The sequence below is a fragment of the Oratosquilla oratoria genome, chromosome 36 (assembly GCF_046742065.1).
Source record: "Oratosquilla oratoria isolate Oo_2021 chromosome 36, ASM4674206v1, whole genome shotgun sequence".
NCBI classification, from domain to species: domain Eukaryota; kingdom Metazoa; phylum Arthropoda; class Malacostraca; order Stomatopoda; family Squillidae; genus Oratosquilla; species Oratosquilla oratoria.
The window spans coordinates 33238385-33255865 of NC_134812.1; the positions used below are offsets into that span (position 1 = coordinate 33238385).

At 41.5% G+C, this 17481-nt stretch overlaps 1 protein-coding gene across 4 annotated transcripts in view; it reads left to right on the plus strand.

Moving 5' to 3' along the window:
- LOC143018942 (estradiol 17-beta-dehydrogenase 11-like) overlaps positions 1–17202 on the plus strand; it is a 55723-nt gene extending 38521 nt beyond the window's left edge. For all 4 annotated transcript variants that reach the window (XM_076174550.1, XM_076174547.1, XM_076174549.1 and 1 more), the window contains 6 exons: positions 1475–1582; positions 2883–3014; positions 8205–8334; positions 11262–11379; positions 16207–16332; positions 16685–17202. In XM_076174550.1, the coding sequence (XP_076030665.1) occupies positions 1475–1582; positions 2883–3014; positions 8205–8334; positions 11262–11379; positions 16207–16332; positions 16685–16763 (693 nt within the window). In that variant the 3' untranslated portion in view covers positions 16764–17202. The remainder of the gene's footprint in view (positions 1–1474; positions 1583–2882; positions 3015–8204; positions 8335–11261; positions 11380–16206; positions 16333–16684) is intronic.
- The last annotated feature ends 279 nt before the right edge of the window (positions 17203–17481 follow it).

Genomic DNA, 17481 nt, shown 5'->3' on the forward strand with positions numbered 1-17481 from the left:
ATCATATCACTCACCGCTCCATTAACACACTGAAAGACAACACACTGCTGCATGCCAGACCCCCTGATATCCACCCTTCTGAATCCTCTCTCCCACGTAAGGACAGAGTCCACTTGGCCAGACTGCGATGCGGTCACCACCCAGCACTTCTAAGCTACCAGAAGAGGCTGGACGACCGTGTTGTGAACAGCTGCCCAGGATGTAATACTTCACCCCATACCATACAACACATAATGGAAGACTGCATTATACACAATCATGCACGCAAACAACACAACATACACTCTATAAAGGATTTGTGGGAAAACCCAGTTTCGGCTGTGGCCTTCCTTGGGGAGACGGGACTGCTCGGACAGACAGTCTAGGGAACGACAACAACAACAACCTCTTTATGAGCGATCTACCAACTTCTGAACCTGAACTAAATACCAATGATCTCTCACATGCAGATGACTTACCAATGATAACCCAGCACAGTAGATATAAAATAGCAAACACCCAAGCCTACACAAACAAGCTGGAATAATGGTTCAAGCATAACAAAATGAAAATTTCACCCCGGAAATCAATAGTAACATTGCTCACTCCAGACAACCATGAGTCAAGAAATCACCCTATAGTAAGATTAAATGCCCAAATCCTTTCTTTAACGTGAACCACATCGCCGGGAGAATTTTACCCTTTTTTGGGAAAAAAAAAACATGCTTAACTTCAAAACAGGTTTATTATAAAATAAACATTGAAAGAGTAACTCTTAAACTTTAGAATAATGATATGTAAACTTAATTAGTACTTTATGTTAACCCTGTACGTGATTTAATGCAAAGTAAGGTAAAATCACTAAACGTGTCACCCACATGCGCACAGGAGAAAATCTCCCTGCGATGTGGTGCTAGGGTTAAAAAGTAACCCAAAAATTCTGAGACTAACATTTGATAATCAATCATTTGTTGCTTTGAGTTTCACTAATTGGAAAACCCACATCCACACAGTGGATAACAGTGGTCCTTGGAATCTCCCACAGATATGGGAAGAAATTTAGGACTATTGTACATATTGTATCAGTCTGGGATTATTTCTTTGTCACTTGTTCAAAGTGGTGGGGAGAGGAGAGCAGTTGCCAGTTCTCAGCTCTCCATGTGTGAAAAAGTGTAAGAAATAGAGTTGAAGTTGATAAAGAGAGATCTTGGGCCCAGTTCAGAGATCAAATGCCAGCCCCTTAGGGCTGCACCTTCAGATGGAGGTGAGGGGGTTGACAGGTTTTGAAAATGGGCAGTTTTGCTGTCCATCTTGAAGTACCACTGCATGTAGGTACCTTTCATTGGTCCCTTTGATACTTCTGACATTCATTCCCTTCATTCATTCACTGCTATGTGAGACCCCAAATAATTGAAGATTTTCACTTCCTGCATTGTAAAAAAATATAGATATATATTTTTTCAGGGTATTGAATCTCTTGATTTTATTATTTCAGGTGAATAACAACAAGACAGTAATTTCCATTATAAGTGAAGGAGGCACGGCTTGGGGCTACACCTGTGATGTATCCAACAGGGAGTGTGTGAAACAGGTTGCCATAAAGGTACATACATATACATACATATACCAAAGGCTTTTTCCCCTTTACACGGGGGGTAGCCAAAAAGAAAAAGGCATAGAAAACACTCCCACCCATTCCATTTCCTATATATTCCACTCCCCTCCACCCTCCTCCCTCCCTCTTATCTTGGCACCTGCTGGATGATGGGTCATCCCTGCATCTTGTCCACTGCCCTGGTAGGAACACAAAAAAGTTTAGGAAATTGGGGGAAGGTAAAAACGGGAGTTTGGAAGTGTCTATTTGAAGTGAATAACATGCTCTTTGACTGGTTTTGACTTGTTGCTTTTTCAAGAGTTTGTGTTATGACATGCAACTGACTAACCTTTATATTGGCTAGTTTCCAACTTTGCCATGTATCTACATAAGGATTGTCTGGTCTTTGGGTGTTTCCTTTTCTTGTTTTGGTCTGGCCATATGAATGGTTATCACCACTGCTGCTGTGGGGTGTGTTTGCCTTTTGTTAAGGTGTCTTTTGGCTGAGGGTTTAGGTGTGTACCAGCAGCAGGTCCATTTTTTTGTATATAGTTTAATGTTGGTATTGGTATGTAGATAGATAAATAGAGTGACACATTTTGATTGGACCCATGAGTGTCACTGGAGAGATGTGTGTGCATATGTGATGGGTCTTGTGCATATAGGGCATGAGTGAGGACCTGGGTTTGTTTCTATGTTACACCTCTGGGTGGAGATGGGGTTTTCAAGCTGCTCTGGATGGTGGGCTGCTGGATGGTTCCTCCTTGTGGGTGATGTGCCTTTGGGGGTCCATCCTCTTTCCCTTGTCTCATAATTTTTCAAGGATAACCAGTGGTTTTTTCCATGGGGACAGAAGTTTAGAAGTGATGAGTATTCTTTTGTGAGTGAGTTTCAATCTCCAATCATAAAGGAATGTTGTGTGATTGATCCATAGGGATGACACTAAATTCCTGACTATATTGACTGCATAAAACTTTTTCAGCACTGCTGCATGAAGATATAGTTCCTTAGCACCTCTTCTTTTGTGTATAAGTAGAAAAACATTTGTCATCACTTTATAATATGTATGTTATTCATATAGATATAACACTGATTCATTCTATGATAGCTTTTCTGGCCTCATATATGTGATAGCCATGTATTATACAATGAACTGACAGTTCTAACACTTAAAAGTAACATTGCAGAAATGCAGTGCAGCAAACTAATTTTCTTAATTAACTTATGTTTACTTTGTAGGACTCATGAGATTCTGTTTTATTATGATACAGCAGGCATGAAAATGTATCTCCTTCTTTTATTTGTACAGGTCCAACAAGAAATTGGAGAAATTACAGTGCTTGTGAATAATGCAGAAATCATGCCTTGCAAGTCCTTTCTGAAGCACACACCAGAGGAAATTGAAAAACTGTTTAGCATAAATATCCTCTCTCATTTTTGGGTAAAGTATTTTGGATGATTTCTTGTAATTCTTAATGTTTTGTTTATATAATGAATAGGTTACTAGTCATTACCAGAATCTTGGAAGACACCTCAGTAATGGAGGAGGATTATCATGAACATCACTGGAGTATTGTTTTTCTTTCTTTGCTGTAAAGTGCCCATTTTAGAATAAGCTTGTTGTTATGTGATTGCTCAGTGACTGATGGTCTTGATATCATAATCATTTAACTACCATAAAATTTTCATCTTTAAAGCAATTATGACAATCTTATATATGCAATGAGAAATTGTCATGATACTGTAAGTGGGATTTGTTGCCATTACCAATTTTTTTCTGACACACTCTAAATAGATCGTCTCCATCAGGGTTGTGACTTAATGCCAGTGAGATGAGTATGCAACAGTTGCATACAGCATTCACACATGCTGGATTTTTGTGTTAGCGGAGGATAGCAGATTCCTGTTATTAAGTAAGATCTAGTTGTGTACATATCAAGGCTGTTATAGTATCCCATTCGGTTGACAGCTGTAAATTCTTATTAAAAATGCTAAGGTTGAGGGTTAATTCTTTTAATTGTTTTAAGTGCACACCTGTTTAAAGAGCTTGTGTATTTTCTAAAACAATATCTTAAACTCCTCATTTTAATTTTGAAGTATGGCATGTCTTTAATGGTCCTTAAGGTGTAAGTATCTACTGGTACTGTCCTCTAAGTGGTTTCAACCCTGTTCCTGCTAGAACACTATAGGGAATGTGCTTCTTTGATAGATTTATATAGAAACCAGCTACATAAATTAATCCCTAGAGAGGAAGGTTCCCATGAATGATAATTCCACCTCCCCATTTTGAATCAAAGGTTGGATTCACATATTAATGTTTTTTTCCTCATCCCATTCACAGTTATAGCAATAACACAGGCCTGCATTTTGAATTGTTTTCTGTTGTCATGTAAGGGATGGAATAGGTGGGAATGATTTTATGCCTTTCCTTTTTGGCTACCTCCCTTGTAAGGGGGAAAAAGCCTTGGTATATGTATGTATGTATGTATGTAAGGTGATGAGATGTAAAAGGGGAGAGAATGACAGCAGGCTGGAAGTGAGCATTAACCCCTTCATTACCGACCTGTCAACCTTACGTAAACAAACGTTTCAAACCGTCCCACAAATGGCTGGAGCCTTATGTTTGTAAACACAGGCACTTGCCACCACGTGGGTAGAAATAACCCAGAAACCGAGGCCTTGAGAGCCCTCAATACACACAGCTTATAACTTTGACACGTGCGTGTCACGGGGAGCACGCTCGGTTCCTGGCGGGTGCACTCAGCCGTGACACACAGGTGTCACAAAACACACATCTGGTACTCAAGGGGTTAAAGGAGAGAGACTGGAAGAAGTGGATAGTTTTAGATACTTGGGTGTGAATGTGGCAGGAAAGGGAGGAGTGGAGGCGGAGGTAGAATGTAGATTGAGAGAAGCGAGTAAATGCCTTGGTGGATTAAAAAATGTAATGAGAAAAAGACATCTGGGAATGGATGCTAAGGGGAGGTTATATGAAGGAGTGATTGTGCCGACAGCACTGTACAGGGCAGAAACATGGAACATAAGAGAGGAAGAGAGAAGGAGTTTGAATGTGTTTGAGATGAAATGTCTGAGAAGTATGATAGGGGTCACTAGGCTGGATAGAGTGAGAAATGAGGAGGTGATGAAAGAGTATTAGGATGGTTTTTACACAAGGAAAGAATGGGTGAAGAAAGATTAGTAAAAGAGGTGTGGAAGGCAGAGGTGGAAGGAGTGAATATGGGGGGGCATCCCAGGATGAGATGGATGGATGGGGTAAAAGGGGCATTACAAAAGAGAGGAATGTCTCTTGATGAAGGACAGGAGAGGACAGAAGATAGGAGTGAATGGAGAAGGGTTGTGTATGGATGATGCTGTGATGCATGAGGGGGAGTGGGTGGTGGATGGGGGGTGAGGAAGTATGTATGAGAAATAATTTGACGCAGCCCAAAAGGATTTCTCCCCGTCTTCTCCTTTTCTGTATGAGGGGATGGAGAGGGGGTGTTGCCAGATTAATGAAGCGGCCTTGCTGTGGATGTGCTGTGTCTTGCAACACTGCTTCTGACCCAGGCCAGTGGACAGGATTCAGGGATGACCCGTCATCCAGGAGTTGCCAAGATGAGAGGGAGGAGGGTGGAGGGGAGTGGAATATGTAGGGGATGGAATGGGTGGGAGTGGTTTCTATGCCTTTCTCTTTTTGGCTACCCCCCGTGTAAAGGGGAAAAAGCCTTTGGTATATGTATGTATGTGTGTTTTTTCAACTGAATGTTAATAATCTGGTTATGCTGAATTAAAAAAATTATAATGGTGTTGGTCAGTTAGCTCAGATTATCGAATTACACTAACGATTGTTAAAACATTGTTTTCATTCAAAATGTTTATTTTATTTTATTTTTTATAATGATGTAGAGTGAGGAACGAGAAGGTGAGGAGGAGAGTAGGGGTGGAAGAGGAGTTGGGAGATAGGGTTGATGAAAAAGTATTGGGATGATTTGAATAATAGAAAGAATGAGTGAAGAAAGGTTAGTAAAAGGTGTGGAAAGCAGAGGTGGAGGGAGTGAACATGAGGGGGGCTACTAAGGATGAGATGGATGGATGGGGTAAGATGGGCATTGGGAAAGAGGGGAATGTCTGTTGAGGAAGGAAATGAGAAGACAGAAGATGGGTGAATGGAGAATGGTTGTGTATGGATGATGCTGTGATGCAGCATGGAAGGGGGTGGGTGAGGGATGTGGGAATGATATTTTGATGCAGCACGAAGGGATTTCTCCCTGTTCTCTCTTTTTCTGCATGAGGGGGCAGAGGAGGGGGTTTGCCGATTAAATAAAGTGACCTTGCTGCTTTGTTTCTGACACAGGGCAATGGGTGATATGCAGGGATGATCTGTCATCCAGGAAAAGCCAAGAAAAGAGAGAGGAAGGGGTGGTGAATGGGAGTAGAGTATGTGGGGATGAAATGGGTGGGGGTGGACTTATGCCTTTGACTTTGGCTACCTCCCTTGTAGGGGGGAAAAAGCCCTTGGCATATGTATGTATGTATAAAACACGCACACATATATAAGCATGTATGTGTGTGTGAATGTGTATACATCTCCCATTCCTGCACTGAACAAGCACTGATCATCTGCTGAAATATTGAAAAATATGACAACTTAGCCATACAAATCATTGCCTGAGGTCTTCCAATGTATGTCTAAACCTTTTAATATTAACTACATTTATTTACTTTGTTACATAATTAAGTAATAGATTTGTGTAACTATCAGAAAAGGACTTAATTATTTGTGTAAAAGTAACTAATAATAGAAAACGTTATTGGTGTAATACATACATATATATCAAAGGCTTTTTTCCCCCTTATAAGGGAGGTAGCCAAAAAGACAAAAACTTAAAAACCACTCCCACCTATTCCAACCCCATTACATTCCATTCCTCCACCCTCTTCCCTCCCTCTTATCTTGGCATCTCCTGGATGATGGGTCAACCCAGCATCTCACCCACTGCCCTGGGTCAGAAACAGTGTTACAAGACACAGCACAGCCACAGCAAGGCTGCTTCATTAAATCGGTGACACCCCCCCGCCCCTCTCCGTCCCCTCATGCAGAAAAAGAGAAGACAGGGAGAAATCCCTTCAGGCTGCGTCAAATTATTTCTCACACATACTCCCTCATCCCCCATCCCCCACCCATTCCACCACATGCATCACAGCATCATCCATTTACAACCATTCTCCATTCACTCCTATCTTCTGTCCTCTCCTGTCCTTCCTCAACAGACATTCCCCCTCTCATCTTAGCTTCTCATGGATGATGGGTCATCCTTGTATCCATCCATGCCTTGGGTTATAAGCAATGGAGCAAGACACAGTACATCCACAATAAAGCTGCTTCACTTAATTGCCATCCTGCCATGCAGAAAAAGATAAGATGGGGAGGAATCCCTATGGGCTGCATCAAAATATCATTCACACATAACAACTCCCTACCCCCACCCCCATCCCTTCCTTTCCCTTCCTTGCATCACAGTATCATTTATACACAGCCACACTTCACTCACCCCTATCTCTTGCCTTCTCCTTTCCTTGTTCAACAGACATTCCTCACTTGCTCTAAGCCTCTTTCACCTCATCCATCCATTTTATCCTCAGTCATCCCCTCAAGTTCACTCCTTCCATGTCTGCCTTCCACACCTTATTCTTTACTAATTCTTTTCATGTGTCCAAACCGTCCCAATACTCTTTCATCAGCACTACTTGCCATCTCCTTTTGCACCCCAGCTGTCCTCCTCACCTCCTCATTTCTCACTTTTTCTAGCCTTGCAACCCCTACCATACTTCTGAGACATTTCATATCGCATATTTAAACTTTTCCTCTCTGCCTTGCTAAAATTCCAAAATTCCTGAAATCACAAAATACATTCACTTAATTAGTAAAGACATTGAACATCAGTTGTAGGCAGGTGAATTCAAATAGATGAAGGGGTAATAAAGCCACAAAAAAATGTAAAGCTGACTTAGTAATATTTCTTCCTTGAATGACTTATGGGCCAACCTAGTGGCTGTTATTGATTACCTAGGAGCTGTGGGTCTTCTGTAAAATAGCCTGAGACAACAAATTTATTGATTGACAGCCATCTGTCTGGGACCAAAACTCTCTATACAAAGGATTTTCCTGAGGGGCAAAACTATTTCTAATATTGTTTAACCTATTTATGTATGACCTTTCCACCCCAGACTTTGAACAAGACATTAGAACTCTCACATATTCTTAACATGACAACTGCAAGTTTGTTCCATGTACATGCATGCAGTACCTCAATGTATACACCCAACTGTTTTTTCTTTGTAGATATAGCTGTGTTCCTTTCATTAAATCTTGCAAGTTGTGGGAATTTGTATGACTTTCTAGTGTAGAACTTCTTTGCACAATAAAATTTAATGACCAGTATTAAAGGTTGTGATTTATTCAAGGCTTTATTTAGCAAAGAGCAAATCCAAAGGCACATCTGAACCATAATCTGAAACAGAAGGATATAGGTACAGCAAATGATAGAAAAAGACACATGTGCAATATATGTAGTAGTCAGGTAAACAAATTGTACAACTGTCATCTTAATCTTTTTTCTTTCTGTTGCAGACCCTAAAGGAATTCCTACCACCTATGCTGAAGTCAGGACAGGGCCATGTGATTGCTGTGTCTTCCATTGCAGGTGTTATGGCTACATCAAATTTGGTGCCCTACTGTTCTTCAAAATTTGCTGTTAAAGGTGATAGATATCATGTGTGCTTGATTATATTTCTTTTATGAGATAAGGTAGTTGGCTTCTTGTGTTACTCTGCTAATTCCAAGAACTTATAGCTCAAGTTAATTATTACTCTACCTATTCATGACTAATCTTTCTTTTCCTGTTGACGTTTCCCATTTTCATATGGGGTCGCTGTTCCTTGCTAGTCGTTTCCACTTGTTTCGGTCCATCACCTGCTCCTCCTCCAGATTTCTCCTTAACCCCTTCACTCCAGGGCACATTGCACGTCTGGCAGCATTAGCTGCCAGATGTGTGATGTTGTGTCATAATAATCGCATTATAAAAAATAGTCACTACTCAATCGCTCGTTCTCTTTCACCCGTGAATTTTGATAACCATAGAAAATATGATGAAGCCAGTTTAGAGAGAATGTGGGTCATGCAGGTACGACTACAATGAATATAATCAAGACGCCGACGTTGGCATCATCGCGTACCCACTTGCTCCTCATGACGCCTACGTAGGCGTCACCGTATGGAAGTGGTTAAGGTCCTATCTCAGTCTATCCTTCCAGCGCAGCTTGGGTCTCCCTTACCTGCGTCTGCCCGGTTCCTCTATCTCCATCACTCTACTTCCCACGTAGTCTCCATCTCTTCTCTTCACATGGTCGAACCAATGTAATCTCCTTTCCTGCGCCATCGCCGACACCTCCACTACTTTCACAGTAGCGCGAATCCTATCATCCATTATCCTATCCAACCTCGTCACCCCACACATCCACCTCAATATCCTCATTTCTGCGACGTTCGGCTTCCTTTCTTGTACCTTTTTCAGTGCCCATGTCTTAGTTCTGTACAACAACGCTGGGCTTACTACTGTATTGTGGACCTTTCTTTTTACTCTGGCATTTATATTTTTGTCACATAGCACACATGATACTCTCCGCCAGTTGTTCCATTGCCAACTTGATCCTGTAGTTAATATTTTTTTTCTAGATCTCCATCCTTCGCTGCATAAGATCCGAGGTATCATTCATGACTAATCACTCTACCTAAAACCCAGAGTTCAATATCAAAGCTCTCACCTATGTGAATGGCCTAACCATTGCAGTCCAGCACTGCAACTACAGTACAACTGCCAAAAACACCAAAATACTTTGACAAACTAAAACTGTGGTTGAAACAACACAGAATGGCTGCTTCACTCAAAAATGATCACAGACATTACTTATACTAGACAACCTTGAATCAAAGAAACATCCAGTAGTCAAATTGAATGGCCATTATCTCCCACCAGATAAAACCCCTGGAATCTTAGGTCTCACTTTTGATGTACACTTGTTCTTCAGTCCACGTATGAAGGACCTTGTCATGAAAACCAATAAAGAATTGAATACATTATGATCAGTAACATACATAAGACTTGACAAACAAAAAGAAATCCTAATCACAGTTTACAAACAACACATAAGAACCACACTTAACCATGCCTCCACAGCATGGTTTCCAGCAATCAAGAAAACAAAGACATTCTATGGACATTTCAAAACAAAACATAGGAATCATAATAGGATGAACCAAAACCACCCCAATGGAACACCTGCATTCATAAATGAAAACCCTTCCCATAGAACAACACTTAAGTATGGGAGGCATACAGTTTGATGCAAGAGCCCTCATATTTTTCCCACTGCATCACAAGCAAAAGAATTGAGACTGACCCCAAACTCTCCTAGGTACTAGTTCTACTGAGAAATCACTCCCTTGACAATTAAGAATCACATTAGCACAACTATGCTCTGGCCACCATTCAGTATTGAAGTGGTATCAGCACAAAATTAGCCTGGCCACAAATTCAAATTACCCCAGATATGATCACCACACAGATGATACAGAACACCTCAACCTACATGTCCTTGCATTTATCCTGTCCAAATAACAGTACAACAGTGCTTCCCTTTTGCTCTAATGTGTACTACATCCATGCACATTCAATGAGCCAGTTACTAGACACTTGTATATTTTGACAATTGTTGGAGAAAAATACTGAGCAGGGGATCCCTCATGCTTTCATTCTGTCCTATTTAGTCACCTACAACATTCATGGGAAGAGTGATAGCATCACCACCACCACAGGGGGAACAGAGAAGGAAGTAATTATAGAAGTGGTAAAGAATAGGGGATAGCATAAAGGAGGGACTGCAGTAGAATAAAAGCAACTCATCTGAACATGAGGGGACATCCTAGGATGAGGTGGATGGATGGGGTGAAGGGGGCTTTGGGGAAGAGGGGAATGTCTGTTGAGGAAGGACGGGAGAGGACAGAAGACAGGGGTGAATGGAGAATGGTTGTATATGGATGATGTTGTGATGCATGAGGTGGAATGGGTGGGGGGATGGCTGGGTGAGGTAGTATGTGTGAGCAAAATTTGATGCAGCCCGAAGGGGTTTCTCCCTGTCTTCTCCTTTTATGCATGGGGGGACGGAGAGGGGGTGGTTGCCGATTTAATGAAGTGACCTTGCTGTGGATGTGCTGTGTCTTGCAACACTGCTTCTGACCCAAGGCAGTGGACAAGGTGCAGGGATGACCCGTCATCCAGGAGGTGCTAAGATGAGAGGGAGGGTGGAGGGGTTGGAGTGTATTCAGAGATGGAATGGGTGGGAATGAATTTATGCCTTTTCCTTTTTGGCTACCTCCCTTGTAAGTGGGAAAAAGCCTTGGTATATGTATGTGTATGTATGTATCATTACTTTATCAGTAGAGATTTTACTGTAACAATGAGAAATGATGTGTGGCTCTGATCTGTTGGGGGTTCCCAAAACAGTCCATAGAATGCTGACAGCATGTAGTCAATATCCAGTCTGGAGATAGCATAAAGAAAGAAAGAAAAATATATAAACAAACTGAAGTTTGATACTTTTATCTCAAAGTGTACTGTATTGTTTTCAGGTTTAATGGAAGGCCTTGTTGAAGAGTTAAGGTATGGTGGGCAGCACCCTAACATAAAAGTGACATGTGTCCACCCATTCTTTTTTGACAACGGACTTGCAAAAAATCCACGTATAAGGTAGGAGCTGGGTCCAACTACAATTTCAAAAATAGTCCATTATTGTAGTAAGTTTGATGACATCTTTTATGTTGCCTGATACTTATCTTTACTATTTGGGTTCACAGTTATTAAGATACTTATGTAGATGATTTATAACTGATATAAATGACAGTAAAACATGGAAAGGTTTGGAAGGGGAAGTCTGGAACAATGTATTTGGGAGTGGGAGATGGGAAGGTGGGCATCTAGAGGTCTAGTAACCAGAGCAAACAGGAAAGAAAGCAGGAGAGGGACATCATATTTATTTAGTATAAGGTACAGACTATTGTAGAATATCTGACATGAAGAGTAAGTCCAGATATGAAAGGAATGCTCAGGAAGGCAAATACAGTACATACATATACCAAGGCTTTTTCCCCCTTACAAGGGAGGTAGCCAAAAAGAAAAAGGCATAAAATCATTCCCACCCATTCCATCCCTAAATACACTCCACTCCCCTCCACCCTCCCTCTTATCTTAGCACCTCCTGGATGACGGGTCATCCCTGCACCCTGTCCACTGCCCTGGGTCAGAGGCATTGTCGCAAGGCACAGGACATCCACAGCAAGGCCACTTCATTAAATCAGCAACCCCCCCTCTCCGTCCCTCCATGCAGAAAAAAAGACAGGGAGAAATCCCTTCGGGCTGCGTCAAATTTTGCTCACACATACTCCCCCCCCATCCCTCCACCCATTCCAGCTCATGCATCACAGCATCATCCATATACAACCATTCTCCATTCACCCCTGTCTTCTGTCCTCTCCCGTCCTTCCTCAACAGACATACCCCTCTTCCCCAAAGCCCCCTTCACCCCATCCATCCATCTCATCCTAGGATGTCCCCTCATGTTCACTCCCTCCACATCTGCCTTCCATACCTCTTTTACTAGTCTTTCTTCACTCATTCTTTCCATGTGTCCAAACCATCCTAATACTCTTTCATCAGCCCTATCTCCCAACCCCCTTTCCACCCCTGTTCTCCTCCTCACCTCATTTCTCACTCTATCTAGCCTAGTAACCCCTATCATACTTCTCAGACACCTCATCTCAAACACATTCAAACTCCTTCTTTCTTCCTCTCTTATGTTCCATGTTTCTGCCCCATACAGTGCTGTTGGCACAATCACTCCTTCATATATTCTCCTCTTATCATCCATTCCCAAATATCTATTCCTCATTACACTTTTTAATCCACCAATGCATTTACTCGCTTCTCTCAATCTACATTCTACCTCCACCTTCACTCCACTTTTTCCTGCCACATTGGCACCCAAGTATCTAAAACTATCCACTTCCTCCAGTTGCTCTCCCTTAACCACTTCAGTACGGGACTTAAATCTCGCGGGCAGCAGCCAATGCCAGCCGTATGACGTAACGTAATAATATTCGCATCATAAAATATAGTCGCCGCTTATATCGATCGTTCTCTCTTTCACCCGCGAATTTTGAAAACCACAGAGAATGGGATTCAGGGCGCATTTGGGAGAATGTAAAAACACAGGGGCGACTACAATAGATATAATCAAGACGCCGATATGGCAGCGTCGCGAATCCACTTGCTCCTCATGACGCCTACGTGTGTGGCACGGTATGGAAGGGGTTAATGCTCACTTCCAGTCTTCTGCCACTTTCACCCCCTGTACATCTCATCACCTTACTTTTACCCACATTTATCTTCAGCTTTCTTCTTTCACACACTCTCCCGAACTCGGTTACCATCTTTCTCGATCTCTCCTCTGATCCTGCAAATACCTGAGGAAATTCATATGTGCCCTCTGTCAGGAAAGTGAGGACATTGATATGGTGGGTTTTAATTTGTATTTCCTTGCTAATAACCAGCACTTCTGTCTTTGTTGGAGAATAATGTGAAATGGTCATAGAGATGATAAAGATCAATAAAGAAGAGATTAGCTTAGTCTCTAACCATAAAAGAATGTTTTGTGTGATGGGTCGTAGTAGACTAAACAAGTTTAGTAGATACAGGACATAACTTCTTGATCTTTATAATTTGATGACAAGAACACAACACAAATTTCATGCAAAAAGAAAGCAGCTGTGGGAAACAAAATTCAAGGCAGACCTTGACAAAAGATGTACTTTAGGTAATTAAAAAGAGGAAAGGTGTAAGCATGACAAAGAATCATTGTCACATATTAGTAGGAATTCTCATAACAATTGGCATCATAGAAGAAAATACAAGTAAGATTTAGATCAATTATGTGGTTGATCATAATGGCATTATGTAGATGAACAGCCATTGATAAACCATCCTCAAGGTATTTTGCCAAGATAAGAGGGAGGGTGGAGGGGTGTGGAGTGTATTCAGGGATGGAATGGGTGGGAATTATTCTATGCCTTTATTACAGAGGAGAATGGAGAGATCAATGATGGGAATAACACTGAGAGACCGAAAGAGAGCAAGTTGGGTGAGAGAGCAGACTAGAGTGAAAGATATTGTGGAAGCAGTAAAAGAGAGGAAGTGGAATTGGGCAGGTAAGTTGGTGCAAACGACTGATGAGCGATGGAGCAAGTGTGTTACTGAATGGACGCCGCGAGATAGGAAGCGTGGAAGAGGGAGACCAGACAGAAGGTGGAGAGACGAGATCGAGAGGTTTGCGGGAGTGACGTGGCAGAGGGTGGCACGGTCGTGTGAATCATGGAATACTATGAAGGAGGCCTTTGTTCAGCAGTGGACTCAGGATGGCTGATTTGATTTGATTTCCTTTTTGGCTACCTCCCTTGTAAGGGGGAAAAAGCCTTGGTGCATGTATGTACCTTACCTTACTGAAATGTCATGTTGGTGACTGTGGAGTCTTCTTATTCTTCTGCTATTCTGGTCAATTGGAGCACACCTCCTATCTCCAATGTCCTGCAGCAAACTGTCCATAAACTTGATGCATTGCTTTCCTCCTTCCCTCTTCCCTTCAACCAGGGATGAGACTGAAAGTGGTGAAGAGATTCCTCTCCTGTCTAGCTACCTTGCTATGCAAGTAATGGCACATAAGATAGAAAAATATGTACAGTGCACTTGTTTTTTCATTGTTTGATGATATTGTGTTTTAGGAACAGTGGTTTTAGGATGGGTAGAGGTTGTGTAGATCAGATCTTTGTGGTAAGACAGATATGTGAGAAAGCTATAGGAAAGGGGAAGGATGTTTTTTGGGCTTTATGGATCTGGAAAAGGCTTACGACAGGGTAGACAAAGGCACTGTGGGAGATTTTGCGGATATACGGGATAGGAGGAAAGCTCCTAGGAGCTGTCAAGAGTTTTTATGAGAGTAGTAGAGCTTGTGTCAGGATTGGAAATGGAGAGAGTGAGTGGTTCGAGGTAAAGGTGGGACTTCGTCAAGGATGCGTTATGTCACCCTGGCTGTTCAACTTATACATGGATGGGGTAGTGCGAGAGGTAAATACAAGGGTAGTGGGTCAGGGATTGGAGATGGTTAAAGAAAATGGAGAAAAGTAGGAGGTGAGCCAGCTGTTGTTTGCGGACGACACTGCGCTTGTGGCAGGATCGGAGGAGGGATTGAGGAAGTTGGTGGCAGAGTTTGGGAGAGTGTATGATAGAAGAAATCTGAAGATAAATGTGGGTAAGAATAAGGTGATAAGATGTACAAGGGGTGAAAGTGGCAGTAGACTGGAAGTGAGCATTAAGGGAGAGCAACTGGAGGAAGTGGATAGTTTTAGATACTTGGGTGCAAATGTGGCAGGAAAAGGTGGAGTGAAGGTGGAGGTAGAATGTAGATTGAGAGAAGCAAGTAAATGCCTTGGTGGTTTAAAAAGTGTAATGAGGAATAGACATTTGGGAATGGATGCTAAGAGGAGACTATATGAAGGAGTGATTGTGCCAACAGCACTGTATGGGGCAGAAACATGGAACATAAGAGAGGAAGAGAGGAGTTTGAATGTGTTTGAGATTAGGTGTCTGAGAAGTATGATGGGGGTTACTAGGCTGGATAGAGTGAGAAATGAGGAGGTGAGGAGGAGAACAGGGGTGGAAAGGGGGTTGGGAAATAGGGTTGATGAAAGAGTATTAGGATGGTTTGGACACATGGAAAGAATGAGTGAAGAAAGACTAGTAAAAGAGGTATGGAAGGCAGATGTGGAGGGAGTGAACATGAGGGGACGTCCTAGGATGAGATGGATGGATGGGGTGAAGGGGGCTTTGGGGAAGAGGGGAATGTCTGTTGAGGAAGGATGGGAGAGGACAGAAGACAGGGGTGAATGGAGAATGGTTGTATATGGATAATGTTGTGATGCATGAGGTGGAATTGGCAGGGGGATGGGGGTGAGGTAGTATGTGTGAGCAAAATTTGACACAGCCCGAAGGGATTTCTCTCCGTCTTCTCCTTTTATGCGTGGGGGGATGGAGAGGGGGGTCACCGATTTAATGAAGCGGCCTTGCTGTGGATGGGCAGTGGACAAGGTGCAAGGATGACCCATCATCCAGGAGGTGCTAAGATAAGAGGGAGGGTTGGGGTGTGGAGTGTATTCAGGGATGGAATGTGTGGGAGTGATTTTATGCCTTTTCCTTTTGGCTACCTCCCTTGTAAGGGGGAAAAAGCCTTGGTATATGTATGTATACGAATATATGAATATATAAATATATGAATATATAAATATGTAAATATATAAATATATGAATATATAAATATGTAGATATATATACATATATATATATATATATATATATATATATATATATATAATTTCCAACAAGAGCCCTAAAATTTGGGTGAATGGGTGGGAGTAGGTGCATGCTTTGGGTGGCTACCAGTTTATTTACTTCTTTATTTATCTTTTCAAGGTTTCCATCCATTAATCCAATTACGTCACCAGAGAGATGTGCTGAATTGATTATTCAAGGCATGAGGAAAGACCATGAGGAAATCTTCATACCATCAAAAGACTCCTATGGAATCGCTCTGATTAGGTATGGTTACTTTAATTTACATCTTATAATTAGTAAACAGGAGTTGAAACATTATACCAATGTCTTAAAATAGGAAAGAAAAGTTACAATATATACCTGTATCCAGAGGTATCCATCCTTCTTATATGGATAGACATAATGATTACACTTAGACCTTTCTTTACCATCATAAGACATTGGTATGATATTTTAGCTCCGTTCTACAAATTATGGGACATAGATATTACTTCACAGCTTCTATTTACTAATTATAGGACATAAAACTACATAACAGTATATCATATTTCCAGTTAAGAAAGTCAGATGAAACCATTCAGAATTGTATTCTTTATTCATTTTATTGATCTTCCAGGTTGCTGCCTAGAAAAGTTAGAAAAGCATTTTTAGACTTCATGGATACTGGAGTGGATGATGACTACAGTGGAATGTAGATGTAACCAGAAAGAAGGAAATGGTTGATTAACAACCATGTGTTCAAAATAGAGGATCCCAAATATATTTATTTTTGGATACTGCTGGATGAGTTTAGTTAGCTGAAGGAAACCTATCTATAAAACCTGTAAATTATACATACATACATACATATACCAAGGCTTTTTTCCCCCTTACCAGGGGGGTAGCCAAAAAGGACAAGGCACAAAAACATTCCCACCCATTTCATCCCCGAAAACACTCCACACCCCTCCACCCTCCCTCCCATCTTAGCACCTCCTAGTTTAATTTAATATAACATAGACAGGTTAACATAGACAGGTTTCCAGTAGCTTAAGAATTATTGTCACTTTCATACTTTTTACAGTGTAAGTGCAATTTTGTGTGATATCAGGTTGTAATGATTTTTATTGCAATAAAAAAATGTGGTTTTATTGATATATTTGTTTAACTTACATGCCATGTTGTGGAATTGCTGTGTCTGTGCATTGCTTCTGACTCGGGTAGTGGGTGGGGGATAGCCACAAGAAGCTAGAATAAATGGGAAAAGAAATCAGTTTTGGATTGGTGAGGGTGGATGAGTGCTGGTTACCTCCCTTATATGGGCAAAGAAGTCTTAGTATATAGATAGAAATTGGAAATTGGTATGTTATAACACATTTGTAAAAGTTCACTATAAACCCACTATCGGAGAAATGATAACGGAAAGTACAGGGG